The sequence below is a fragment of the Lacerta agilis genome, chromosome 1, assembly GCF_009819535.1.
Source record: "Lacerta agilis isolate rLacAgi1 chromosome 1, rLacAgi1.pri, whole genome shotgun sequence".
Taxonomy (NCBI): domain Eukaryota; kingdom Metazoa; phylum Chordata; class Lepidosauria; order Squamata; family Lacertidae; genus Lacerta; species Lacerta agilis.
This window is the reverse complement of record NC_046312.1, coordinates 79,993,919-80,021,194: the sequence shown is the minus strand read 5'-3', so window position 1 is coordinate 80,021,194 and position 27,276 is coordinate 79,993,919. Positions and strand designations below refer to the sequence as shown.

At 47.1% G+C, this 27,276-nt stretch overlaps 1 protein-coding gene across 8 annotated transcripts in view; it reads left to right on the top strand.

The window, feature by feature from the left end:
* Nucleotides 1-27,276, top strand: part of CTNND1 (catenin delta 1) — a 57,909-nt gene that overhangs the window by 19,314 nt on the left and 11,319 nt on the right. For 6 of the 8 annotated variants that reach the window (XM_033157993.1, XM_033157984.1, XM_033157964.1 and 3 more), the window contains exons 2-10: nt 7,879-7,992; nt 10,471-10,781; nt 13,376-13,447; nt 13,951-14,109; nt 15,005-15,537; nt 24,237-24,700; nt 24,789-24,972; nt 25,784-25,901; nt 26,861-27,014. In XM_033157993.1, coding sequence (XP_033013884.1) covers nt 10,587-10,781; nt 13,376-13,447; nt 13,951-14,109; nt 15,005-15,537; nt 24,237-24,700; nt 24,789-24,972; nt 25,784-25,901; nt 26,861-27,014 — 1,879 coding nt within the window. In that variant the 5' untranslated portion in view covers nt 7,879-7,992; nt 10,471-10,586. The remainder of the gene's footprint in view (nt 1-7,878; nt 7,993-10,470; nt 10,782-13,375; nt 13,448-13,950; nt 14,110-15,004; nt 15,538-24,236; nt 24,701-24,788; nt 24,973-25,783; nt 25,902-26,860; nt 27,015-27,276) is intronic. The other 2 variants (XM_033158020.1, XM_033158028.1) reach the window with 1 other exon arrangement.

The following is a 27,276-nucleotide window of genomic DNA, read 5'->3' as shown; positions in this document are numbered from 1 at the left end:
GGCAAAGGTTAATGTAGAGAGCTGTTAGCCCACAAAAGCTGAATATTGCAAAATAGAGTTATTTACTGCCTGTAAAAGTTATTTACTGCCTGTAAAAGTTATTTAATGCCTGTATATGGGGGGTGTTCTGCAGTTGTTTTGAAGACGGGACTCCTGTTGTCTTGGACAAGTATCAAGTTATAGGATGGGCTGGAGAAGGCGTGCAGGGATTGCTGACAGTTGTCAAACACGTGACCATCTGGGAAGATTACAGTTGTACCTCGTGTTGCATAACCTCCAGGTTATGGAATCTTCGGGTTACGGCCGCAGCAAACCCGTAAGTGGGTTTGCCGCTTGTGCGTGCACAGAAGTGGTCCTCCGGTTACAGAATTTTCAGGATATGGCCTGGACTCCGGAATGGATCCTGTTTGTAACCAGAGGTACCACTGTATTTTATTACAATTATAAATTGCTCTGCTGAAGCAATTCATATTCCCCCACTCTCCCTGTATCTTTCTATATGTGATGGGGTGTTTGTGTGTGTGTGTGTGTGTGTGTGTGTGTGTGTGTGTAAAACATAACAGATAAAACAATTGCATATAAACACAGTTTAAACAACAACAATTATAATTATAAGAAACAGTTTAAAACTGCCGCTTACAGCAAAACAATTCCAATCCAGGACAGATACTAACTGGGATAAAGACTTTGGAATGCTTGTTGAACGATAATAATCTGAGGAATGTGTTCTGAAGTAGAAGGCTGCAAGAAATTCTGTATTTTAGCAACCTTTTAGCAGCTGAAAGTGGAACCAGCTTATCATATACAGTATATGCATCTGGCTTAATTATTTTGTGCCAGTGCTGTTTCTTTTGGATACAAACATTTTGGGACCAACTTGTGGTGCCTCATTAAATGTCTGTTGCATGTGCTAACCTCCCACTGCTTCCTCTCTTTTCCCTCCTCCAGTTAAGATACATCCTTTCATTAAGAGGGCAGTGTTAGGCCTAAGTTTTTGAAATGATTAGGGTTTTACGCCTTCGGAGCTTTATTTGAGCTGAATCTATGGCCGTCCAGATGTTGTTGTGCCTGCATCAGCCCCAGCCAGTAGTCAGGGATGATGAGAGTTACCCTGCTTGGATAAACAGACCTGAAATGGCAAATATAATTAGGGATGTAGGAAGTGTGTTTTGTACTGAGTCAGGCCAATAGTTCATGTAGCTCAGTATTGTCTGCACTGACTGGCAGCAACTGTCTGGGATTTCAGGCAGGGATTTCTCCCAGCCCAAACTTGAACCTGGGACCTTCTGCAAGTAAAGCAGATGCTCTGCCACTGAGCTATGGCCCTGCCTCACCTGACTTACAGCGGCAACATTGCCCCAGCCACTCTGGGTGGCTTCCAACAAATTATAAAGCCACAGTAAAATAATCAAACATTAAACACTTCCCTGTCCACGGCTACCTTCAGATGTCTTCTAAAAGTCATCTGACGGGAGGGTGTTCCACTGGTTGGGTTCAACTACTGAGAAGGCCCTCAGAGCTGGAGCTTCGTGTCTGGGCTGATTGATTGGGGTGGAGACACCTCCCTAAGGCCTTGTATACCTGAAGGAGTAAGAAAATGCTGATTGATATTTTGCTTTCTGGGTTGTGAGGCATTTGGGAACTCTACTACTGTGTGTTCATAGCTATATCAGCACCCATTAGTGTTAGGTAAAAGGTAAAGGACCCCTGGACAGTTAAGTCCAGTCAAAGGTGACTATGGGGCTGAGGCGCTCATCTTGCTTTTGGGCCGAGGGAGCTGGCATTTGTCCACAGACAACTTTCCATGTCATGCGGCCAGCATGACTAAACCGCTTCTGGTGCAACAGAACCCTGTGACGGAAGTCAGAGCACACGGAAATGCCGTTTACCTTCCCGCTGCAGCAGTACCTGTTTATCTACTTGCAATGGCATGCTTTCAAACTGCTAGGTTGTGTATGTGCCTTTTAGGTGGTGGTCGGGAACTGCCTCCTGCTTTTTAATGGGTTCTAGGCCTTGCATGCTATGTTAGTTACCCCAATTACACAGCACACTGGAGGACAAAATACCTGTTCAGATTTGTTGTTGTTTAGTCGTGTCCAACTCTTTGTGACCCCATGGTCCAGAGAACGCCAGGCACTCCTGTCTTCCACTGCCTCCCGCAGTTTGGTCAGACTCATGTTGGTAGCTTCGAGAACACTGTCCAACCATCTTGTCCTCTGTCGTCCCCTTCTCCTTGTGCCCTCCATCTTTCCCAACATCAGGGTCTTTTCCAGGGAGTCTTCTCTTCTCATGAAGTGGCCAAAATATTGGAGCCTCAGCTTCAGGATCTGTCCTTCCAGTGAGCACTCAGGTCTGGTGGGTGCAGTGATTTTCAGTGGGTCCTAGTCTAGACTGGAGTATGTTCTGGATCAGGCCTCCCTCCTGCTGCTCCCCCTCCCCCAGTAAAACTGACCAGACTTAAGTGCATTTGTTTTAAAGAGGTGACTTGATGTATATTCTGGCACTCGGGCACTAGATTTGGAAAGTGGAGGGAAGGACCTAGGGAAACTATAAACCTGCCTTTTGATAGTGTGCCTTACTACTTTTAGGGGACAGGAAGCATGTATCAAGTTGCTCTTCCTGGTGTTATTGTTGTTTATATGTGGGTGGTTTGAAAAGTACTTGCATGGGGGCAACTCCTCTGGAACTGGCTCATCTCCCAAGGCAAGTTTCTTCTCCAAGGCAGCTGCAGTCCTTACATGGACTCAGGAACTGCAACAACTAGCTATTCCAGTTCTCCCACAAGCAGGTAGGATGCCAAAAGAGCGCCTAGAGCACCTATTAGGAATGGTGAGTTACTGAGTTGTTCTGAATAGTCACAAAATACCTACTATCGGTTGTGCTTCTTGTTGTGCCAGATAGCCACATTTAAGCTCTAGAAATCAGATCGGGGCTGCTTAAGCAGCAATTTACATTTACTTACATGAGGCCCATAATAAGAGAGTGAACTAGCCCAGGAAATGTCTAGAGCCGATCCCATTCGGGAAGGATGTAGTAGGAAGGCTTCTAAGATTGCTCAGATTTCATCTTGGCTTGCATGCATTTTGTTCATTAGCCTGTGTGGAGGAAGTGAGGGCGGTATCTTGTGCCTCCTTGCAAATGGAGCCCACAGAAATGTTTAACTTTGGGCATTGGCCTCTGCAGGATGCATGAGTTCACTGAAATCCTACCTGTGTACACATGCCGTATGTGTTTTGCTACGGCTCTATCTTACCAGGGCAGGAAAAAATGCATTTATGGATAGGAGAGGCAGCAATAAATATTCATGTTTGCCTTTGCCTTTAATACAATGTCTGCAACTGTTCCTAGTTTCCAACTACAACTTAAATTGTATTTAGAGATCTAGAAAGTAAGTAGTCCAGCTTTGGGGATTGCATGGCTTTTAACTCTTGAAGGTACTAGAAACATCATGATCTTCTGGTGTTGTGGGATCAGACTTGTGAATATGCTAGCATGAATGCACTTTGCTGAATTTAGAACATGGCCTTGAGTTGTTGTGTGTGAAAGCATCAAAGCAAAAAGGCAAATCTAGAAGTATATATACCAGGCTTCCAGCCCTTGGGGCTGTGGTGAACCAAACCCTGAGAACTTGCAGTTTCTCTTATGTATGGGGTGGCTGATCAGAAGTCCATTTGTTACAGGGAACACTTGCCCTTTCAAGCAGCATTATACAAGTTCCAGTCAGCTGAATATCTGGCAGAGCATTATGTGAGGAGAGCTTGTCTGTTGGTGGAAACACTCGCTTTGTCATTTTAAATTGCAATGTCTGCTTCCGGGTGCTTCATTCATTGTCTCTCTGGCCAGTCCCATCTCAAGATCTCTGATGGTACCTTGCCTTTCAGGCTGCTTTTGGTCCCAGAAGTCCAGTGTAGCATCCAAGTGTGAGTTAGAACGTGAGTTGTCCAGGTGTGTTTGTACTGGGGCATGACAGCCTTGCAAACAACTTTTTGCAATTCTTTTGGGTGGGAGAGACATTCGGTGTGTGTGTGTGTGTGTGTGTGTGTGTGAGTGAGTGAGAGAGAGAGATTCAGGGAAGTTTGTGGAGTTCTGTGTGCAGTAATGGTTGTAATCACAATTACATGTGATGGTTGCAAGCGCTGTGTTCCATGTATTAGTGGCAACTTGTTCTGTGGCTAATAGTTTTGTGTATTAGTGGCTACAGATGCTGTGTTGAACAAAAAGGCCATCTCTTTCAGATCCTACTTATGGGCATGTCCGTCTGCCCTAGGGTAATAAAAGGACCTCTGGAATAGATGGATCTTTGAGCCAGCTGGTCAGTTCTGACATAAATTTCATGGTGACCTTTTCCAGTGCAAGATGAATTTAATGCTTTTCTATCAGTTGGGGGGAAACACAGCAGCAAGCAAGGAGGAATATCTTCTTCCTCACGGTGTTCAAAAGTCTTTGTTACATGGAAAAGCACACACTGGCTGAACAGCTGTGGAGGCAAACCAACCTGGCTTTTTGGGGGACCTATGCTCATACCAGCCAGAAGTGGGGCTTGAGGATCATGGCCCACAGGTGTGGTCCTGGAGAATGACACCACACTGCTCTTTCCGTAGCATAGGAATCAGCAGCATGAACTCTGAGTTGGCAAGCATTTTGGCGACTGAAATCTTGGTTTAAGGAGCCATTTGGCATCTAGCTTATACAGTATATCCAATTTTCTAATACTGCCCTGAGCACTTGGTAATGCTGTATAAATATATTTTGCATTAAACAGGCAGGGGGAGTGTCATGTATGATTTGTCAAGAGCCAGACAAAAAGGGGGAAGGATCAGAGGTTCCCTTTCTTAAAGGAATCCTGCGTTTCCAACCTTTTATCAGAGTGTTTGTCAGGTTCTGTAAGGTATAATTATTTGAGTACTGTAAAGGAGAGAACCTGGTTGGAGCAGTGCTCTCCACTCACCAACCCAGATCGCAAAACAAGCAAAATATGCTAATTTGCTCAAAGGTAGCAGACTTCTTTCTTCCTAGCGCAGAGTATGCCAGACCCTAGGCAGAATGTGTTTGCTTGTTGATGTCACACACGGTTGCTGTCTAGACACAGGGAAACTAGGTGTTATTACTTAGCACAGTGCTCACTGCACTTCCATGGGCCAAATCCCTAGCACCAATATTGGGTGATGCAGTTTAGCTTTTAAAATGAAGCATGGGGAGCCTGATCAGAGGGTAACTGATCATTTGCTTCTACATAGCAAGAGGGCTAAAGCTGATGGGAGTTGCAGACCAAACCATCTGAAGTGCACCAGGTTGTGAAAGGCTGTCAATTAGACACGGTTTCCCTTTTCCTCTTTTTTTCTCCCTCCCTTTAGCAGTACTTGCTTGGTATACTAAAATTATCTCTCTCGTAGATAATAGCCTAGCTCTGAGAAGGGGCTTCTGCTCAGTGGCTCAGTTCACATGGAACACTAAACCATAACCAGACCCAATTTATAAACTCATTTGTCTGGTTTGTCTTGAGTGAGACAAACCACAAGCCTGGGTTCAGATGTGATGCTATACCAAGCCATAGCTTGGCTCTGGGTAACATGTCAGTTGGAGGACAGGGGAAGGAGTGCAGCAGCTATGATCTCTCCAGGACCAATTTTGGCTCACGTATTCATGAATTGGTGAACCAGGCCTGTATGTTTCAGGCTTTAGGTGTTTCTATTTTAAAGTACATTGAGGAGACCCTGGGTGGGGGTGTATAGGCATCCTGCTCTTGTGATGAAATAGTGCATAGTACAGTGGTACTTTGGTTCCTGAATGGCTTAGTTGTCGAACAAATCAGCTCCCGGATGCCGCAAACCTGGAAGTAAGTCTTCCGGTTTGCGAATGTTTTACGGAAGCCGAATGTCTGACGCGGCTTCCGCTTGAGTGCAGGAAGCTCCTGCAGCCAATCAGAAGCCGCGCCTTGGTTTTCAAATGGTTTCGGGAGCCCAACAGACTCCCGGAACAGATTAAGTTCAAGAACCGAGGTACCACTGTAGAGGATAGATTTGAATCCAAGTAACCTTTGCGGGGAAAGGGGCAGGACAGGCTCCTCCATTGGATGGCGTCTACTGGGACCACTGCTTGCTCCACTTGGGGGTGTTGATGATACAGTGGGATGCTGATGATGGACTTGAAGTGGGCTTGGGATTGCCCAGAAGATTTTCTTTTTCTTTGTTTATATTTTTTTTTATTAAATTTTCAATTTTACAATTTCAAATAAACATTTTACAAACTTCAAAATATCCACTGATTTCCCTTCTTCTCTTTCCATGGTTCATGTTACATATCATACATCCCTGCATATTTTACTATAGCCATGCCCAGAAGATTTTCGACAGCAGCCCTAGAAAGAAAAAGAGTCTTGGACTCTTCCAGGCCTTGGGTGCATCCTCGCTGTGGAACTGCAGAGAAAGATTATAGGGTGGAGACCACTGGATGGCAAAGCACTAAACTGTTTAAAGCAAACTAACAATCTCCTCTGGGTCAAAGTCCAACTGGTGCCAAGATGTCTGAACTGAAGTGAAAAAGTTCAGTTGTCAAATAAGCAATTCCTACTAAAAATATGACTCAATACGAAGTGGTGTGCCCTCTTGTTGTAGCCCAGAGTGTTGTGACACAAATTTGCATCTAAATTTCTTCTGAAAGCATAACATCTGCATATTCAGGAACTGTAGTCATTCAGCATAAAACATTTAAGGCTCAATTAATCTCACGGGTATTCCACGAACTTGTTGTTCCTCATGTTCTCGCAAACCACATTTCCGTAACTGATGGTATTCTAGAAAGGCTACTTTTTCTGGATACTACCAGTTAATGACTAATGAGGTGCATATCTTGCCTTCCTGCTTAATTGTAGCATCCAGTTAATGGAGCAACAGTGTATTTTGGATTTTAATTTCACATTGGGGCTTGTGCATGGAAGTGTTTAGTGGGCAGGAGAGACTTGGGCAAAGATGTGAGTGGAGCTGTTGGGTGACTGCAAAATAACGTTTCTGTGTTCTAGATAATGGTTGTGGGATTGTGCTGCTTTTCTTTGCACTATTATGAATCTCTGCAAAGAGATCCCCCCGCCTCAGATTGTCAGTGCCAGTGGCCTTGTATGTAAATCATTTCTAGGGCCTGGTGTTGTGTGTCACCAGCACCGTGGGAAAGTGGGTTGAGGCGAGATCTGTCTTGGAGGCCAGACTAGTCCAAGCACGCCGTCCCTACCTTGATTTCCCCCCCCCCCGGGATTTTTTCCCCCTTTTTTAAAAAAAAAATACCATTCTGACGTGCTTGGACAAGGCTTTCCTGAGGTGGGATGTTAAGTGCTGGAGGAAGCTGTTTGCTCTGTATCTACCTTCCATCAGTCAGAGTACCAAGATCTTAATACTAGTTGGCCCACTGAGTTGGCAACTTGTGTGCAGAATAGTTCTATTTGTGTTTTCCCAATTTCTGTGTGCCTTGTTAGCTGTCTTTTGGATGGTTACCTTGTGAGCCAGAAATCTTCTTAAAAATCCTAAACCACATTTATTCCCTGTAATCCAGTTGGGCAAACCTGAGCTTTCTTTTCTTTTGTAGCAGTGCTATACCAGTTAATGTGACCATTCCATTTTAAGAAGTGTTTTTGTAAACCACTTGTAATTCCACTTTGGGAGAAATGGTGGAATGGTTCATTGTAGTCTTTTCCAACTCCAGCCCAGGGAGTTGTAGTGCAAAATATCTAGAGGGGTGGGGAAGATAGGTACAGTGTTTTGTTTTTGTTTTCTAAAATCAGTAAATACTGTTTTGATTATAGATCCTTCTTTACATGCCTCTTGTGCTTTGTTCCTTTATTTTTTAAAATCACACATATATTGAATCCCCTTTCTGCTGTCTCTGCAGCCTTTTCCCTCCTGCTTCCTTGCTGTTGGTGGCTGGGCTGCTTCTTCCATGATTTTCTGCACTTAGACCAAGCTGTGCCTTAGCCAATCAATTCAGACCGGCCTTCCTTCACAGGTGTGTATGGTGTGAAAAAATCAATCTTAAATGTAATTTTTGTTCTCTTCCATTATGGGTGGCGGGCTCTCTTTTTCTCTCGAACTGAACATTTTAAAATTTTGGAATTTCCTCCCATGGTAAGGAGATCAAAAGCCCCCAGGTAGAGTACAAATGTGGGCATTAACTCCCTCCTGCCTCCCCAATTCCAACCACACTTTTGTGCGTGGGTTGCTTTAAAAGCCAAACACAGCTTTATGGATTTATTAAGTAGATTCCGTCTCAAGACATTCCTGTTGGGCCTATGCCAGTGCCCTGTTCTCAAGCACAGTGCCGTATGATTTGCAGAACACCTTGCTCTCCTTTCCCATCTTGTTAGCCGTGAAACGATTGCTGACAACCACATGAAAGCCTGTAGCTCCACATTCTGCGGTTTTCAGCTGATAAAAGGTGGTAAAGGAAACAGCTCTTGGAGGGAAATGGCTTGAAGGAATACCTTGCACTTTTGGAGATACATTTCGCTGTAAAATAAGTTTGAGGGTTTTAAGAAGCTGTACTGCTTCCCAACCCTTTACTGCTTAAATGCCATTCACATATGTAATGTTGCAGCCAAGGAAATGCACGCTGTGTCCTCAAAATACCTTGGGCAGATTTAACCAGGTAAGACAGAGCTCTGCTGTCTCCATGGTGGTAGCAACGTTCTAGATGTGTATTGTTGAGCATTTGACAACCACATATGGCCAGACATATTATATGTACACATAGATGTGCTATATGGAATGTTGCTGTTTCCCATCATGTGTTTGAAAAAGCAATTAACACTGGAGCTTTGGAAAAATGAGAGTGAGTTGCATTCTTCTCTGCCCACCTTTCTGGTGCTGGCTCTTGGTATCTTTCTGCCCAATATATAATCACTGTGTTGGTAGGTCACAAAGCAACCAAACTTGGCCTCCCCCCCAGCTGGGTGCCTTCCAGATGTTTTGGACTGCAACTTCTGTTAACCCCAACCAGCACGGCCAACAACTGGGGTTGATGGGAACTGTAGTCCAAAAACATCTGGAGGGCACCTGGTTGGGGAAGATGGAACTTAACTTCTTGTTCCCAGCTATGACACGACGCTGAGAAATTAAAGGCTATTGCACCCTGACAGGAATGCACAAGAACTGAACTGACAGGCAGTTTCCTGTTTAGGAGACAAGGACCTGGGCTCTAGACAGGCCAGTCAGATCAGTAAGTGCTGATGCAGTGGAATTTGGAAATTGCAGCCATATCAAAAGGCCACATTTTAAATATGAGGCGGCTCTTGCGACGACCTCTTCAGGATTAATAGGGCAGTATTGAGGGACCACTAAGATTTATTTGCAAAAAAAATCTATTCTGCCAACATTAAGGGAAAAAGCCATGACAGTGGGCAGCATAAGATGAACAGTAAAACTATATACATAAAACCAATACAAAATGCATCACAAACCAGAAGATCAGCTTAGTGCCTCAAATACATAATTGGATCATTTCCCAGGGGGAAGCCTGGATGAGCAGATCAGCTTTTAAGCAGGCCCCTAAATGCCAGTACCGTAGATGCCTGAGTGATGTTCATTGGGGGCGCATTCCAAAGGGTTTGTGCCACCACACTGAACAAGTCCTGGTGTTAGGTAGATACGAGACAAATCTTGGGAGCATGTGGCATTACTGAGAGTGTCACTCCTGAGGATGAACAAATGGTTGCTCTGTGTTTAAAAGCCAAGGCTATTTGGACCAGTCTTGCGTTACAGGAAAAGCGTTAGTGCTGGAGACATAAACCAAACTCCTATTCCCTGGCCAGGGTTCCCTCTCCTATGCATTAAAAGGCACACAGAGCTAAGCTTGGAAAGGCAACATATACCAGGTAGCTTCTGAATAACCCACACACCAATCTCCTTCCTCCTGCTTGTTGTTTCCTGCTGAGAGTGGGATTCAACCAAGTGCTTCATGTTAGAAGGGTACACCGTCCGCATAACGTGAGAGATTTGTTGGGAGCAAGTGGGCCAAACTGCAGGGGAAGTAGAGAAAAGGCCACAGCACAGTCAGCCTAGAGGGAAATCATGGCCACCCCCAATAGGGCCACTGGTTTAAAATCCTGAGTATTACCATTAAAACTGTCCCTCAAGCATCTTTGGGTGCCAGAAACCCGGGCCTGTCCTTCCCAGAATCTGGCCTGCACTTTTGAGAAGAGCCTGCAGAAAAGAAGCCATGAAACATAATTTGCCACGGCCACTTCTCTCCTGAAGGAGCACCCCTGTGGATCGAATTTCCTTTTGCACTTGTTTGCCTTGGGGAGGCTAGGAGGGAGAAAATTTGTCTTCTCCTTCCCCTGCTCTGTTGATTTGTGGGAGGGGAAAATGAAGCAGAACTCTGGCCTTTTCCCAAGTTTTGATTTTTTTTTAAACAACGCAACAAATTCTCTCTTCTGTGATCTAAATCTTTCTCTTCTTACTTTCTCCCCAACTCTTGTGTGTGAAGTGAGGGGCTCCCTTCTCCCCTCCAGCCCCCTTTTCTGTGTGACGTCCGTTCCCTCCAACCCCGTGGCATCTCCCTGCCTTGCACCCGCCCTCCCCCCGTGTGGGGCCTTCACAACCATGGATGACTCGGAAGTGGAGTCGACTGCCAGTATACTTGCCTCCGTCAAAGAGCAGGAGGCGCAGTTTGAGAAGCTGACGCGGGCACTGGAGGAGGAGCGGCGCCATGTCTCTGCACAGCTGGAGCGCGTCCGCGTCTCCCCGCAGGATGCCAGCCAGACCATGGCCAACGGCACCCTCACCCGCCGGCACCAGGTAAAATCACCTCAGGTGAGGTGGGCAAGCGGGACGCTTGTCGGCTTCTGGACTCAAGTGGTGCCTGCTGGAGTGCCGCCTTGGTAGTGTGGCTTCTGTCGGGGATGGTTTGCTGGGCAACTTGGCCCAAGGGCTTTGACATTCTACACTTTGCAGGCCAGTGCCTGTTCTGTGGCTAACCCTAGACAACTGCTCTGTTTAGGAAGTGGTATCATGGAGAGGTTGAGCAACCAATATTGAGTGGGTGGCTAGATTTTGCTTTCACAGTACCTAGTGTCATATGAAATAAAGACCACCATCCATGTTGAAGTAGAAACTGAAGTGCTTCACCTTGGAAGACAGACCCCCTCCTTTAAAGGAATCCACCTCTCAGAAAGTGGTGGACTCTCCTTCATTTGAGGCTTCTAAGCAGAGGTTGGCTGGCCATCTGTCAGGGATTCTTTAGCTGCAATTCCTCCATTGTAGAGGGTTGGACTAGTTAAGCCTGGGGTCCCTTCCAACGCTAGGATTCTGTCCTTCCTATTCCCATTTTAACTCATGAAGACCAGTAGTATATATCATACCATACTTAGAAGTCTGGTTCACCTATAATACTAAGCCCAAACACATTGAAGTATGGATGAGTGAGCCTGCAGGTACCTGGAGCAAAACGTGCGGCCACTTCACATTTCTTCTAGTCCTGCTGCCGCCGCCTCAGTACTAAAAACTAAGCCATGGCTTGGCTTATTGTGACCTTCAAGACCAGGCTCATGGTTTAAAGGTAAAGGGACCCCTGACCATTAGGTCCAGTCGTGTCCAACTCTGGGGTTGCGGCGCTCATCTCGCTTTATAGGCCGAGGGAGCCGGCGTTTGTCCACAGACAGCTTCCGGGTCGTGTGGCCAGCATGACAAAGCCGCTTCTGGCGAACCAGAGCAGCACACGGAAACGCCATTTACCTTCCCACCGGAGCGGTCCCTATTTATCTACTTGCACTTTGATGTGCTTTCGAACTGCTAGGTGGGCAGGAGCTGGGACCGAGCAACGGGAGCTCACCCCGTGGCAGGGATTCGAACCGCCGACCTTCTGATCGGCAAGCCCTAGACTCTGTGGTTTAACCCACAGCGCCACCTGGTTTACCTCACTCCAAATGAGTCATGCCTGGTAAGTCATAAGCAAACCTTGGCTACAACTTGTGGTTTGGATGTAATGCTAGGCCAAACCATGGCTTAACTCTGGGTAACAGCAGCAGGACAGGAGCAAACCAGCTGTGATTTTTGCTCAGAGTACCTCCAAACTCATTCCCTCATGGTTAGCCATGGTTTGCCTTAGTGTTAGGCTTGAAGTTGGCCAGTGTGTGCTTGTATTGATTACTGATGGTTCAGAGTTTGTATCTGTGTAACGGGATGCCCAGCAGAGAAGTGGAGTTAGCTGCTGTAGTGCTTTCTAGAGAACATCCTGGATATGGTGGTCTTAGTGTTAAAAAATAATAATAAGCTAGAGTTCTTCATTTAAGCTGCTGTAGAACAATCAAAACTTCCTTGCCCTAGCTGCTGGTCATGTATCTGGCAAAAAGAGATCTCTTAACAGATGAGGTGGACGAAAGGAACAATAACCCAAAGAATTACTGACTGCTGAAAGCCAGACAGTAAAACGAACCTCTCCTTGCTCATAATGGCAACCCTCGTCCTTTGATAGCAAAATGCCCTCAAATTCAGACACACCAGGATGAAGTAGCATGGAGGAAATGTCCCAGGTAGATGTGGAGAAAACCCCCAGATGACTTTTTTTTTTTTAGGCTTTTAAGCCAAGCTCATCTTGCCTTTCCCTTTCCGTTTGATTACTGCTAGCTATTTGCCTTTTGTACTTCTCAACCTCAAGGGTAGGGTTGAGCAAGTAGACAGCGCCGAAGGATACTTATTAAGCTTGCGGTTGCTATTTCGAGTCCTGTTTAGTGCAGAAGTTCAGAAGTTCTGCTCCAACAGGGATGGAAACTGTTTGGGATGCACACAAGAACAGAGCTGCAGGTCTGCAAGGTGGTGTTGAACTTGAGTGCTCTACTTGGAAGAGCCTGCTTTTAATTCCCTTTCACTTTGGAGGGGAGAGATCTGCTGAGATGGGTCACCCTCATTCTTTCTGTAGGATGGAGATGGGACTTGAGACTTTTGAGCTGTTGTGGCCATGGGCTGCTTTTCCCAGTCTCTGAACTGTTCTCTCAAGGTGATCTTCCGTGTGCTTTGGTTAGCTACCTTAGTTAAGAGCTCTTGGTGCCTTTCGGTGTTGTAGCAGCATGCAGTCTTTTTGAGTTCACTCTGGGATGCTGCATTCTCTCCCTGCATAGGGTTTCATAGATGGATAGGAGAACTTGTCCGTTCCTCTCTCCACCTGTGAGGAAGCGTAAACCTCTTAAGGAGCTACCTAACACTGTGCAACCCTATATGTATCGTGTTACTTGCTAATTGCGCCAGGCCAGCCTTCCAGCTTCTTCACTTTATGGTGAGCCATAAACTCACCATGGCTGAACTTGCTCAATTGCCACAGGTGACTTCCACTCCCCCCCCCGCCCCCTTATTTTCCCTGACGCTGGACACAATTGCGCCACTATTTTCTTTTACAGAACGGCCGTTTCTTGGGCAATGCTGACCTGGAGAGACAGAAATTCTCTGAACTGAAACTCAACGGACCACAGGTAAAGAACGGAACTGAAAACTTCTTTCTGGCAGGTGGCACTAGTTTGCTGAAGGTGCTGTTGCTTTTTTCAAGGGGATCTAGCCTGATGTGAAAATTCTGGCTGGATTCTTTGAGGCTCTCCAATCTGTAGCCCGGTCTGGGTGTGGTGGGTGGGATGGCCCTACGTTTTTCTTCCATAAAATGTTGAGAAACCTCTTATGCACGCGGAGAGGAAGTCTGAGTCACTTTCTCTTCTACTCTTGCGTTGAAAGGAAAGCCACTCGGTAGTTGACATCCTATTTTGTTGCATGGATTTACTGTGGTTTGAACTGGAACTTGGGTTCAAAAGCCTTAAATAGCAATGTCTAAAGAAGAAGAAAAACCCCTTTTTGTGTATGCGCTTTCTGAGAGAGAGACTGGGTATTAAAGGGAACTTGGCAGACTGTGGCTGTCTTATGGGAAGTGTGCAGAATTGTCTGGGCAGAATTGGGCTGCTGCTGATCTGTATCTTCGTCTCCTTAGGACCACAGCCACCTCATATACAGCAGCATTCCCAGGATGCAAGACCCAGGACAGATTGTGGAAGAGACCTACACCATGGAGGAGGACCCCGAGGGCGCCATGTCAGTTATTTCGGTAGAGACCTCTGATGATGGGAAAACCCGCCGTACAGAGACCACGGTGAGAAGCTTGAGAAGAATTGCAGGTTCTGATGTTGTGAAATGTGCCCCTTACTTAGGAGCTGGGTCGGGAAGAGATTAGGCTTGTGTGTACCAGACACTCGACAGGGGCTTAGAACACCCAAACAAGTGGTGTTTTAAATTTCCATTAGTGGCAGCTGCCTCTATGCAGTGATCTAAAGTAGTTTTCGCTGCTTCATTTGTTATCCCCAAAAGTCTATGCAGGCACAGTGAAGGCAACTTAATTCACCAGTAGAGGGAGGCCTGCAGGATTGCACCCGCTCCCCTCCCTCACTTCTGGGAGCATGAATTCAACCTGCCTGGCCTAACTGCCATTCATGTTTATTGGTGGTGATGTAGACAGCAGATAGAACTCACCAAGGAGCAGAATATAAGCTGGGCAGGAAGGAGGGAATGTGTGATTCTGCCACCAGCTCCTAATAGCTTAGCCAGGCTTAACCCACTGGGCAATATTGCATTGTGCTTAACCAAAGTGTCCCAGGAGTGGGATTCTGAGAACTGCAGCTCTGCCTGTGCTCTCAGCAAGAAAACATTTAGGGTTGGACTTAACTCGCCTGCAGTGCACAAGTTTTGCAGGCACCTGCAAAGGTCTATGAAAGGAGTACCACCATATGGTGTTGAGCTTCCGGCTTGCATCATGGCTAATGGCAAAGGATGATGGGAGTTGTAGTCCAGCATCTGGAGGGTGCCACATTAGCTACCCCGCCGTCTAGAAAGACGGCCCAGAACAAGAGCCACGGAGGGTAAAAAGAGCAAGGCCATGTGGAAGTAATGGGGAAATACCACAAAGAAACCAGTGATTCAAGCTCAGCACTGACTACTTTGGGGTCAAAGGCGCTGGCAGATGCCTAACAGCTCCCGTTACTGTTGTGTAGGTGAAGAAGGTTGTGAAGACCATGACCACGCGCACAGTGCAGCAAGTTCCTGTTGGCCCCGATGGGCTGCCTGTGGATGGCTCTCCAGTCCCCAACAACTACATTCAGACCATGGATAGGAACTTCAGGAAAAACACCAATGGCGGCCCTGGGGCCTACATGAGCCAGCCGGGCACAGCTACCCTCCCGCGAAACTACCACTACCCAGACGGCTACGGCCGCCCGTACGAGGACAGCTACCACGGCAGCGAGCACAACTACGGCAGCCTGTCCCGCGTGACGCGCATTGACGAGCGCTACCGCCCCTCCATGGACGGCTACCGGGCCCCCAGTCGGCAGGATGTCTATGGGCCTCAGCCACAGGTGCGGGTAGGGGGAAGCAACATGGACTTGAACCGCTTCCACCCAGAGCCTTACGGGTTGGAGGACGACCAGCGCAGCATGGGATACGACGACCTCGATTACGGCACCATGCCAGACTATGGTACTGCCAGGCGGACTGGGACTCCCTCCGACCCCCGCCAGAGACTCAGGTAGGAGCATTCTGCTTGGTATTCTAGGGCAGATGGTGGCGATGATTCTGCCATGATATAGAATCTGTTAAAGCGATGCTGGAGGGGTGGACATGCGCTCATTCTTGAGAAACATGGAGAAGACATGCTTTTACCATAGCTCTTTGAGACACTACTGTCGTTCCGAGTGACAATGCAGTCTATAAAGCGAGCTTTAGAGTTGTACAAACTTTGCCTTGGGATTCAGGGATGAGCAGAATTTTTCTAGAGGACTCTGCTCATCTGCCTTTGTCCCTTCAGTTAAAAGGAAAAGGCTGAAAATGTTCTTTCCAGTAAACCTTCCAAAAATGTGCCGCTGAATGTCTGGTGATAATTGTACGGAGCTTGTGGGGCTTGTGCTCTTTTTGGCCTCAAGAGAAGTATATTGAGAGTTCAGTGTGATGGCTATTTTCTGGGTGAAAAGTCCCCATTCACATGTCACGTCTTGCCGTGTGCTAGGTGATCTTAAGCAAGCCACTCCATGAGTCCTCCTCTGCAGCATCCTCCACCTTCAATGTGGGGATGATACTAAGCTAGCTCTGCAGGACCCTTGTGAAGAATTCTTAGAGTGTGTGTGTATGCGGAGTCTCATTAAGGTCCTAGATAAGGCCTAACTATAATAGGATGGCATCTCTGGTACCGGTACTATAAGGTACACTTCCCATTGTGACAATGAACCCTGTTGTCACTGCAGCATAAAAATGAGCCTTGCTGTTGCACAGCTGTGGGTTCATGCTTTCCATTGCCAAGAAGACACTGTATGAACAGCATTTTTCTGTTGCACATACATGTAGCAGTGATTGGTTCACAGGTGTAGAGCCAGGGGCTTCAGGGCTCTGTATCAAGATTCAGATGCTTGCATGGTGTATAAATCTTACTAAATAAATAGATAAACCTAGGGCTCACCAGGTGTTTTTTTGTGGCCTGGGGTCATATTTGGAAATCTAAAACTGTCTTGGTCACCACAAAATGACCAATTATAGTAGGCTGATGGCACCAGCATTGTGTGGATGCTGCGAAAAACTTTTGTGTGAGAAGCACTGATCCCACAATAAAGGCCTGTCCCCTTGCTCTATACTTGGGTGTAGTATGATCTTGCGAATATCAGCTTCCATTGAAAAAAAAAACCCCCACATCCCAACCACCCAGACTTAAATCCCCTGATTTATTGTGGAACCAATAAATAGAAAGAGGGTTGTTAAAAGTTCAGGCTTTTGGTATAATGGAGCTGAATAGTGGCAAACTCCACGGCACAGTCTCCATTCCTCTTCTGTGGTCTCCTACCTGTCTTCTGCTGCTTCATGTCAGCTTGTGCTTCTCCCTGTCCTTCGCTCAGTGTTGACCCAGAGTATTCACCCTCAGTACGATTTCACCCCCTTCCACTGTATATTCTGCAGATTAAAGTACATGGATTAAAGGTATGTAAAATGACTTCTCTTGTGTAATACTTCTTTGCTGTTGGACATTGCTGTCAGAGAGGAAGAATTTTGACCACCTTGGCTAACCCCTGAAGTACGTGACTTTGTCAGTAATCAGTTGTGGTAGCTTTTGGCTGCAGAACTGAGGTGTAGAAGGGGTGTCTTCTGCTTGACCTGCACAGCTTCTAAACTCTGCAGGTTCTTGATGGAGCAGAGTGATGGCTTCTCTTGCCCGAATGACTTCACGAATGTTAACAATGGGTTTGTTGCCCAGGACTGATCAGGGTAGGGTGGGTTAGGGGAGGCTGAAATTCTGCAAAACCTCGTGCTTGGGTCTGAATGGACAACTTCATCCAGTTTTGGCTTCTCAACAGATAAACAAGATCTCCAAGAACGCATAGGAGATCTGTGTTCAGGATCTCCTGAGGATTCTCAAATTACTTCAGAGCAGCTGCAGTCCTACCCCATCCCAGTTGGGACTGCTTTTGCTGGACAGGTGGTGATGGTGCAGTGTTTCATTTTTCTGTGGAAATTATTCTGTTTCATTAGTTCGTCAGGAACAATAAAGGGATTTTTTTGATGCTGTTTTGAGCATGATTTGGTGGAAAGGCGGGATACAAATTTAACAATAACAAAAGCAACGCATGAAAACCCAGGACAGCTTAAAATGCCCATAACCTCAGGTTTTGTTTTTGTTTTTTGCTGATAATGTATGTGGCATCTTAAGTTTAGCCAGAGGAGTGAACAATTAAGTGACTTGCTCACATGATTATAGAAAAGCGGCTCCTTCCTGTGTTGTATTGTTCTGACCTGTGACCCGCACAGTTAACATTGATGCATAAAAGCTGCTCCAGTAGAATTTCCAAGCGTGGAGTTTGACTGCCAGTTCTGAAATTGCTGTGCTTTGTGCAAGCAAATAAAGGTTGAATAAACTATATTTATTATATTTCCCACCTTTCCCCGAGAAGCTCAAGGTGGTATACATGGTTCTTTCCCCTTCCGCATCTTTATCCTCACGACAACCGTGTGAGGTAGGTCAGTCTGAGAGAATGCCTGACCAAAGGTCACCCATTGAGCTTCAACACTGATTGGGGATTTGAACCCTGGTCTCCCAGGTTCTAGTCCAGTACTCTAACCACTCTGCTACACTGGCTCCATGGAATCTATGGAATTGCAGAGTTGAAAGGGGCCATGAGGATCATCTAGTCCAACCCCATGCAATGCAGGAATCTTTTGCCCAACATGGGACTCAAACCCACCACCTAGAGATTAAGTGTCTCATGCTTTACCAACTGAGCTCTTTCCTTGCCCTGCCACCTCCTGACTTGAGCTGTGTGTGCGTGTCTGTTGTCTATTCTCTTTCCTATGGTGGTAACTAGCCAGATAACATCTTTATTTGTTCTGAGTAAGGAACTGAACTTTACTACTTTTTTTTTAACCATTGTGACTTGGCAGCTTGCCCTTGTGAAGAAAGTCCTCAACAGCCTTTTAGTATGTTCAGTGTCCTCTAGCTCAGTAATCTGCCATGAAGGTCAGGAGATCCACTTGTGAGCATTCTGCTAAACTTCTGAGGCATGCATGAAAAACATCAGGAGGTGATGTGGTCTGACAGTAAGCCACTGTAGAGGATTGATTCCCCCCACCCCACCCCCCACTCTCGTATTTTCACACGGAAAGTTGTGCGGGTTGGTTTGCTGCTTTGAGACGATATGACGGTTTTGATGCAGTTTCCCAGAACAGCTGCCAGACCCAAGTGTTGCCCTTTGAAGAGCCCCAGTTCGAATCCCTTGCAGTGAGAAGGGAGGGGTTAAAGCTTGGACGAGTGTCTCTTGTATGCTCTGTGATCTAAGAGATTAGGGCATGTAGGGAACAGTATTTGTGGTTTCAAAAATAACCCAGAGCTATGCGAGTGTCTTGTATGAACACGTTTTCAAGCTGGAAAGCAACTGCCAAGTCAACGGTACTTTGCCTCCAGATGGCAGCTTGGACACTTGCAGTCTGGAGCACAGTGGTCTTCAGACTGACTTCCTTGAGGGACTTATTTCCACACTGACTTGTCTGATAAGGAGCTGATATTTGCCTGTCCTTTTGTGTTTCAGTGGATATTAGGGTGCTGTCTCTGTTTATGTAGGCCACTGGCCAGGCCTTTCAGGCTGTGCTATTGTTCTGAATGTTCACTGTTGAATGAACCCCATGCAACAGTGGCCATTCAAGAAAGGAGGGAGGTAATGGTAGGCCCCGCCTTGGGTGGAAGCCTCATTGCTTGCCATAGCAAATTTCCTTGATGGGTTTCCTACAAAATATATGCTGAAAACCGCCAGTCTGAAGCAGTACTTTGGAACTGGGCTGGGCACCATACAGCTCCTGAGGAATCACTTGTGAGAATCCATGAAAGCAAAAGCTTAATGCACTTTTAAACCAAAATAAAAAATGGCAGCTTCCTCGTTGAACACAGGCTGTTAAAATGCTGAAAAATTGGAAGTGAAGCATTAAGGAGTCAGAAGACACCCTTTCAGCTCTCATTAGTGGGCTAACTCAAATTTGTCTTGCTTGGACATAAGTTCCCTTCCTCTTCAAACCCTCCATAATATGTGCATCGTGCCCTGTAAATGTGGCTTCAACTATGTTCTTGGTGTTTTTTAAAAACGTGGCATGAGGTACAGCAAGAACATTTAACCACAAGCCAGCTTGACAAGAATATGTTTGCTACAGATATGGATATGAAATCTGAAATCATGTTGCCTGATAAGGGATGTCCCCCCCCCAAAAAAAAATTTGTGTTTGCAATTTATAGGCCACCCAATAATCAAGAGTTCTCTGAGGCAGCTTACAGGATTTTTTCAAAGCACACATAATAATAGAAACAACAAAATAAAACCAAAGCAACAGTGTTAAATCACAAATCACTTTAAAACAAAGTGGAGGAAAATAAATTTTTCAGCAACCAGTCCGTTTAAAACCAATGGGCTCTGCCTTTCCAAAGCTGCAGTGTTCACTGACTAAAACCTGGTTGCTTTCTGGATTATTACCATCTCTGCTTAAAGAGCAGGTGAATCTTGAAACCTGTCCACTCTCATTCAGGCATTTAACTTTGAATCAGAGCAAACCTTGACTAGGGAATTGGCTTCTTATTAGCTGGGCAGAGCAACTTTTTCAGGGCAGAGGAACACATTTATTTGGTGGGAAAGTGGTTAGGGGCTGAATACTAGCGGTGGAGAGAATTCTCTCTCTCTCTCTCTGTCACACACACACACACACAAAAACACACCCCCTCTTGTCTTCAATCACCTGTATTATCTCTTTCTCTCTCCATTTTTTGGGGGGTGGGAGGTGCTGCATGCGTTTTGCAAGTTCCCCACCTGTGTCTTAAAAACATGGAAAATTGATCATACAAGCAGTCCCAGCCCCCCCCCCCCAGCCCCCGGAATGTCTGCTTGAATATTTGAAGATGAAAATGAAGGCTATGCCTTCTGCCCTCCCCATGATTTAAGGTGACATTCATTGGGGCCCCACACTCCTCGGTTGCCTCTTTCACCCCATGGGACCACTTGCTTCCTCCATTCCAGCTTTGGAACCACTCTGTCAGGATCCCACTCCTGGCCAAGGCTTGGATATGGCGATCAGGCAGTATGCTGAGGTTATGAAGAAGTGCCTTCCTCTGACTTGGGCTGGTTTCCCAGCTACTCTGGTGTTGTCCATCACCAGCTCTAATTGGTCTTGCACAAACATCTCTCCCAATGTTGCTGCTGCTACCCACTTCCTTTTCTTTTCCTAACCACAGGCGCCAGAGCCTGATCTTGAGAGACCATTTACATGTAAAGCATGACAGCTCCACCATGCAGATATGATTCCTTGTCCCTTGAGAGGCTCCCCAGTCCTGGATCAGACTGTGCTTTGCTATTAAGCTGTGGCTCCCCCTAAGTTGATTCAGCGAGGAAGCTGCAAAGGAAGGAGCTCTTCCCATTAGGTCCCCTTCCGCCCAACATTCATATGTACAAAACCGCTCCAGACAGTGGGTGGAGGAGGCCTTAGGTGTACGTCCTTGGCAGTGCATCTGCGTGGGCACAAATGACAGGTGTTGGAGATGCACTGTGTGTGTTTACACCCTGAAAGCAGGGGGGGGGCTGGGGATTTCTGCTGGACCCCATTTCTGAAGGAGTCTGCGAAGATGCACATCTTGCTGTCTCCTTTTGGGTTGCAAAGCAGTGGGGTAGTTTGGCAAAAGCAAAACAAGTCTTGAGTTTGGTCTCAGATGAATAATAATAATATTCATCCTCCTCCTCATCATCATCCTCATCATCTTGGTGTGTGGGTGTCCAGGATAGATTTGGGGGGGGGTGTAAAGTTGGGTAATCTTGACATTGCTTTCTTTGTGCACGCTTGGTTTGTGTATCAACAGTGTGGGCTTACTTGCTTTTAGAACTATGCATTGCACATGGGTATAGATAATGACCCAGGGACTTGGTGCTGAGGATGCTGATCCTGGTTGCTGCATTTTAAATGGGGAGTGGGGAAGCTTTGCATGCTTTGCAGATTGGAGAGATGGAGCACAGCTTAACCAGCCACACACAACTCTGCTCCCAAAGTGGGAGATAAGTTCCTGGTGAGACTTCCTGGGTCCTCCTTGTGCAGTTCTGTTTCCAGCAGTAAGAATGTTTTAAAGGAATGTGGAGCAACCCAGAACATTAAGCCTGTGAGACTGATCTCAGGGTTGGGGGGTTCCTTGGCCATCTCCATCTTTACCTAAGAACCTTCCTTGGACACTGTTTAAGCTTCTTCCATGACTGTGAGGACCTGAAAGCTTTTTATATTATTATTGCAAAAGCTGAAGAGCTCTTGGTATCAAATCTTGTCCTGTCTCCTGTGCTTGTACACTGAGTTATATAGGCCCCAAATAAATCCATTAACAGGAAAACCAAGTGTTAGAGGGACTACATTTCCATGAGGAGGCAACGGTTCTGTTCCTTTAAGGCAGTGGAAGCATCTGTTTTACTGCATGTTGCAGACCTTGCATCCATGTGAATAGTTTCTGAAAAAAGGTATACTGATGCTACAGACCCCTGTAACCATTTTGTCCTTGTAGCACCATGGGGAAAGGGACTTCTGCTTTCCTTGAGGATGTTAAAAGCAGTCCCAAGACCTTTTCTACCACTCTCTCATCCCTTCCCCACCTTCACCTGCCCACTTTTCTCTCTCTCTCTTCTCCCTCCCACCATCTATTGCTTCAGTCGCACTTTCCAGGGTACAGAGTGTCTCTTAATCACACAGCCATCCCCTTAAGAGGGTGACTGGGACAGGTTGGGAATCTCACGGCTGAGCCAAGTTTGCAGTGCAGGTCTTGCTTTTATATTTAGAAGGGATCTTGGGGAGTTAAGCCAGCACCCTGCATGAAATATAAGACCTCCAGAGGCATTTGCAGGCATTTGCTCCTAAGCAGATCTTGAGTATGTTCAGCTTGGGTGTGTGGTAGCACAGTTGTGCCGTGTCAGAATTATGGTGTCCTTGAAATCTCACCATTTAATCTAACGGGAGTGTCTGCCTGGCTTAATTACTGCACACTGGAAGTATTGCAAAGTGGAAGGCCTGGCTGAATAAAGCACTGGAAGTCCTCTTCTGAATCTTGGGTGTGTTTGGGGCAGGAGCAGGTTGGATGACCTACAAAATGCAATACCTGTGGTTTGACACAGATGGTGCCAAGTTGCCCTCTGGTGGCCAGGCTGCAGTAACATACGAGAGGTGTCTATATCAGTGTTTTTCAAACACTGTCCCGCGGCACACTAGTGTGCCGCGAGATGTTGCCTGGTGTGCCGTGGGAAAAATTGAAAAATTCAAGAGAATTACTTTATATATAGTCAATATAGGCACAGAGTTAATTTTTTTAACATTTTCTAATGGTGGTGTGCCTCGTGATTTTTTTCATGAAACAAGTGTGCCTTTGCCCAAAAAAGGTTGAAAAACACTGGTCTATATCCATAGCTGTCAACCCTCCCTGCTGTTCCCCACTGCTATATACATTGCTGTCAACCCTCCCTGTTGTTTCCCAATGCTATAATAAGGAAATTTCCTGCAAAAAAGGAAAAGGTTGACAGCTATGTCTATATCTTAAAGGAGGCGAAAGGTGCTGGAAAAATCCCCAGTGACAAAACTACCTGGGAACTTGCTCACCCCTCTTTAAGAACAACAACCATTTCTTCCTGAGCCCAGCTTACCGTATATACTCGAGTATAAGCCGACCCGAATATAAGCCGAGGCACCTAATTTCCCTACAAAAATGTGGGAAAGCTTATTGACTCAAGTATAAGCCGGTTCACCTTTGCCACTGTGGTAGAGGAGGAACGAGCAGCCCAAAGCAGCCCTTTGGGCTGCTCCTTCCTCTTCCTCCTTTGCTGCTGTGGAGCTCACCCCGTCGCAGGGTTTCGAACCGCCATTCTTCTGATCAGCAAGCCCTAGGGCTCTGTGGTTTAACCCACAGCACAATGTTCCCTTGTGTTATACAGAGAAGGCTGGGATCCTGTCCTGTTTAAGCAGGAGCCAGGGAAAGTGAGCACCTGTGGGGTTTTAATACTTCCTTAACTGATAGGCTTTCTGCCTTCTGGGGTCTAAAGTTTGCATTTATGTGAGCAGTTCAGGAATGGAACAAGCTGCCTGGGGAGAGCAAAGAACCACCGTTCTTGTACACTTCTTAAGGAATGGTTGACTTGAGTATAAGCCGAGGGCAGCTTTTAAAGCACAAAAAGTGTGCTGAAAAACTAGGCTTATACTCAAGTATATACGGTAAGTTGCTAGTTTAAGCTGCTGTCATTGTTATTGACTGCTTCTAATTTCAAGACAATCCCAGCACTTGGGCGCTTGACCCCGAGGGCCTGTGGTCGCCTACGTATCTGAAAACATGAGCAAGAAGGGAAAGTCAAGGTGATGCAGGGAAAGAGGGCCTTTTTGCTTGGTGATACTGGGAAGTTCTGCCACCACTTGTTCCTGCTAGAGGATTGCCTGTTTGGGCACAACTTTTTGGGCCACACTTTCAGCTTTTAGCGTGGCAGCAGTGGGGATGATGTGCCACGACTGGGTCCCTGTGTTACCTTATCCTACCAAGAAATTTAAACAGGCGGTAGGTGATGGTGGAACCCCTTCTTAATCCTTGTCCCGCAGATCTCTTCTATAGATGGGCAGACCAGCCTGCTTCCTGTCTGTGGTAGTGCAGCTGCTTTGGATGACTGACGGATCCTCAAAGTAACTTGCTTCTCTTTCCCCCCTCCTTTGCAGGAGTTACGAGGACATGTTGGTGGATGATTTGGCTAGAGACCAGTACTACTGGGCCCCCCTGGCCCAGCATGAGAGGGGCAGCCTAGCCAGCATGGATAGCCTGCAGAAAGGGGGCCCACCCCCGCCCAACTGGCGCCAGCCCGAGCTCCCTGAGGTGATCGCCATGCTGGGCTTCCGCCTGGATGCGGTGAAGTCCAACGCTGCGGCCTACCTGCAGCACCTGTGCTACCGCAACGACAAGGTGAAGACGGAGGTGCGCAAGATGAAGGGCATTCCGGTGCTGGTGGAGCTGCTGGACCACCCCAAGAAGGAGGTGCACTACGGGGCATGTGGGGCCCTGAAGAACATCTCCTATGGCCGGGACCAGGACAACAAGATCGCCATCAAGAACTGCGACGGTGTCCCTGCTCTGGTGCGGCTGCTGAGGAAGGCGCGCGACATGGACCTCACTGAGGTCATCACAGGTAATTTCTGGGCCCTCAGAGGGAGGGAGGAGGCGTCAGAGCTCTTCCAGGCACTCCTTGACAAGGCAAATGCTTTCTCTTGGCACAGGAACACTGTGGAACCTGTCCTCTCATGACTCGATAAAAATGGCCATTGTCGACAACGCCTTACATGCCCTCACGGATGAGGTCATCATCCCACACTCTGGATGGGAGAGGGAGCCCAGTGAGGACTCGAAACCCCGCCACATAGAGTGGGAGTCGGTGCTCACCAACACCATTGGCTGCCTTAGGTAAGCTGGGGCTGCCCTGCACCTCCAGGCATGCCTGTGTGCTCAGTGTGCTGGAGGCCGTTGACCTGCAGGTGAGCTTTAAGCACATGCTTGAATGACCCTGCTGTAGGTGCCTGGCTGATGTTTACAGTGAGCACATTCCAAAAGTCGGATGCCACCACACAAAAGGCCCTGTTCTTAGCAGATGTAAGACGAGCCTGATGCTTGCCAGCTTATTGGGAGCAAGTTGCATAGCTCTTTGAGTAGCTTTGGTAGTAGTGAGATGAACCATTAGACTGGACTCTTGGGGCTGAGATGGGTGCCTTCTAATAAACTGGAGGTGCTATAATTTGAGAAAACCAAAGAACTCCTGCTTTGCCGTAATGTCAAATTCCTGACCGCAGGTCATTGGAGCAATGTACTCTGGTGTCTGTCCCCTAATTCTGGCTGGGCTAAGAGATGGGCCACACAGAGAAGGAACAAAATGAAGCTGCCGGTCTTCCTGGCTGCCTTGTGTGTGTTTTCTGCAGCAGCAGAAAATTGGGTGACAGTCAGAGAGGCAGTGTTGGAGCTGAAATAGATAGCCCATGAGGTCTACAATCAGCCCGACTAGGATGGTGTAGCAGGTGGTATGAGGAAAAGGCTGGAAAAGGCTTCTGCCATGATGTTTGAAGGTTCCCACCAGAGGCTTGAAATCTCCACACGCAAACCCAGCACAGACTTGAGAGTGAAAATGTGGCCTAAATTTAAGCACAGGAAAGCAGACAGGCTTTAACAGTCACTACCTGATAGTGTCTCCGCCTTTCTAATGTTTCTTTTTCTCTTTTTGTAGAAATGTCAGCTCAGAGAGGAGTGAAGCCCGCCGGAAATTGCGGGAGTGTGATGGGCTAGTGGATGCCCTCATCTACATTGTCCAAGCAGAGATTGGCCAGAAAGATTTAGACAGCAAGGTAAAGGGAGTGTGGGAGGAGGTAGCCCTATTCTAGTTTCCACTTGCCCTTCTTGGGGAAGGGAGGGAGAGATTCTTCTGCACCAAATGCAATGTGCTGGGTTTGCCTGTCTTCGGGTTTCCCCCTTTTCTGAGAGAATGAGGAGGGGCATCTGGGTGGTTATCAGAGGCTTTATGGGGCTTGAGGGAGAGTCTTTAATTTGCATTCTCAGCAGGAACTTCTCTCCCATTTTGTAAAGAGGAGATTCCCAATAAAGCACATAGATGTATCTATTTTCTCTTCCCCAAACCCATCCTTGTAAAGTAGGGCAGAATGTTTGCCCCGCCTGCCCTTTTGTAGGGAGCTGCTGCTTCACAAAGTGGTATTCCACTTGGGTCTCTGGGATGTTGCACAGATGCACTAAGGCAGCCTGTCTCTCCCCACCTCCCCCCAGCTGACGCCTTTTAGATCAGGATGGGGAGCTGGATCAGCTGGTGGGCCAGATCATTAGTCCCGCACCACCACCCAGCAAGCCGGCTTTGACAAAGCTCCAGTGGATTGCTGTAAGCAGCTGGCTGGCGAATACAGGAAGCCCCTTTGAAGTCTGTTTGCAGGCACAGCTTGGATTCAGACAACACCTGCAAATGGACAGTGTGGGCCTCACGGGTGGTGGCCCCCTCAGTTGCACTAGGCAGTTCCTAACGGGCAACACCTTGGTGCATCTAATCTTGATAGGGCTTGCTGTCAGTGCCCATCAGTGAGGAGAGGGCATATTGGTTCTTGCTCATAGCCTGAATGTTTCGCTGATGTCAGATGCCCCCACACCACCCCCAGATTCTTGTCCCAAGGTGCAGAATGCTACTGGAGCTCCTGCTTTCCCACCTTTCTTGCACTTGCTTATTCTTGTGCACGCAACTCCTGACCTCTTGAATTTCTGTGACCTTGATGCCCATTTTGGGGAACTGTCTGTCTTTTGCCAGCTTGTGGAGAACTGCGTTTGCCTCCTGAGGAACCTGTCCTACCAGGTGCACCGTGAGATCCCCCACGCAGAGCGTTACCAGGAAGTGCCCCTCAATGCGACCAACAACACCGGTCCCCATGCAGCCAGCTGCTTTGGTGCCAAAAAAGGCAAAGGTAGGATCGTCTTGTTCCCTGCCCAGCCTTGCATAGTTGGGGTCGGGCTAGGCGACGGCAGGGAGAGATGTTTCTGAGTGCTGCTTAAGTTGTCCTTGGCCCTGTAAGGACAAGCTGCTGCTTTTCCACTGAAGCATTCTATAGCTGCAGTAACTTTTCCTGGCTCTCCTGCTCTTTTATCTCTCAAGGCCTGACGACAGGTCTTTTTGGTGTGTCAATCAAGGTGATGGATGGGGGTTTTCGACTAATTTGTGGCCTGTTT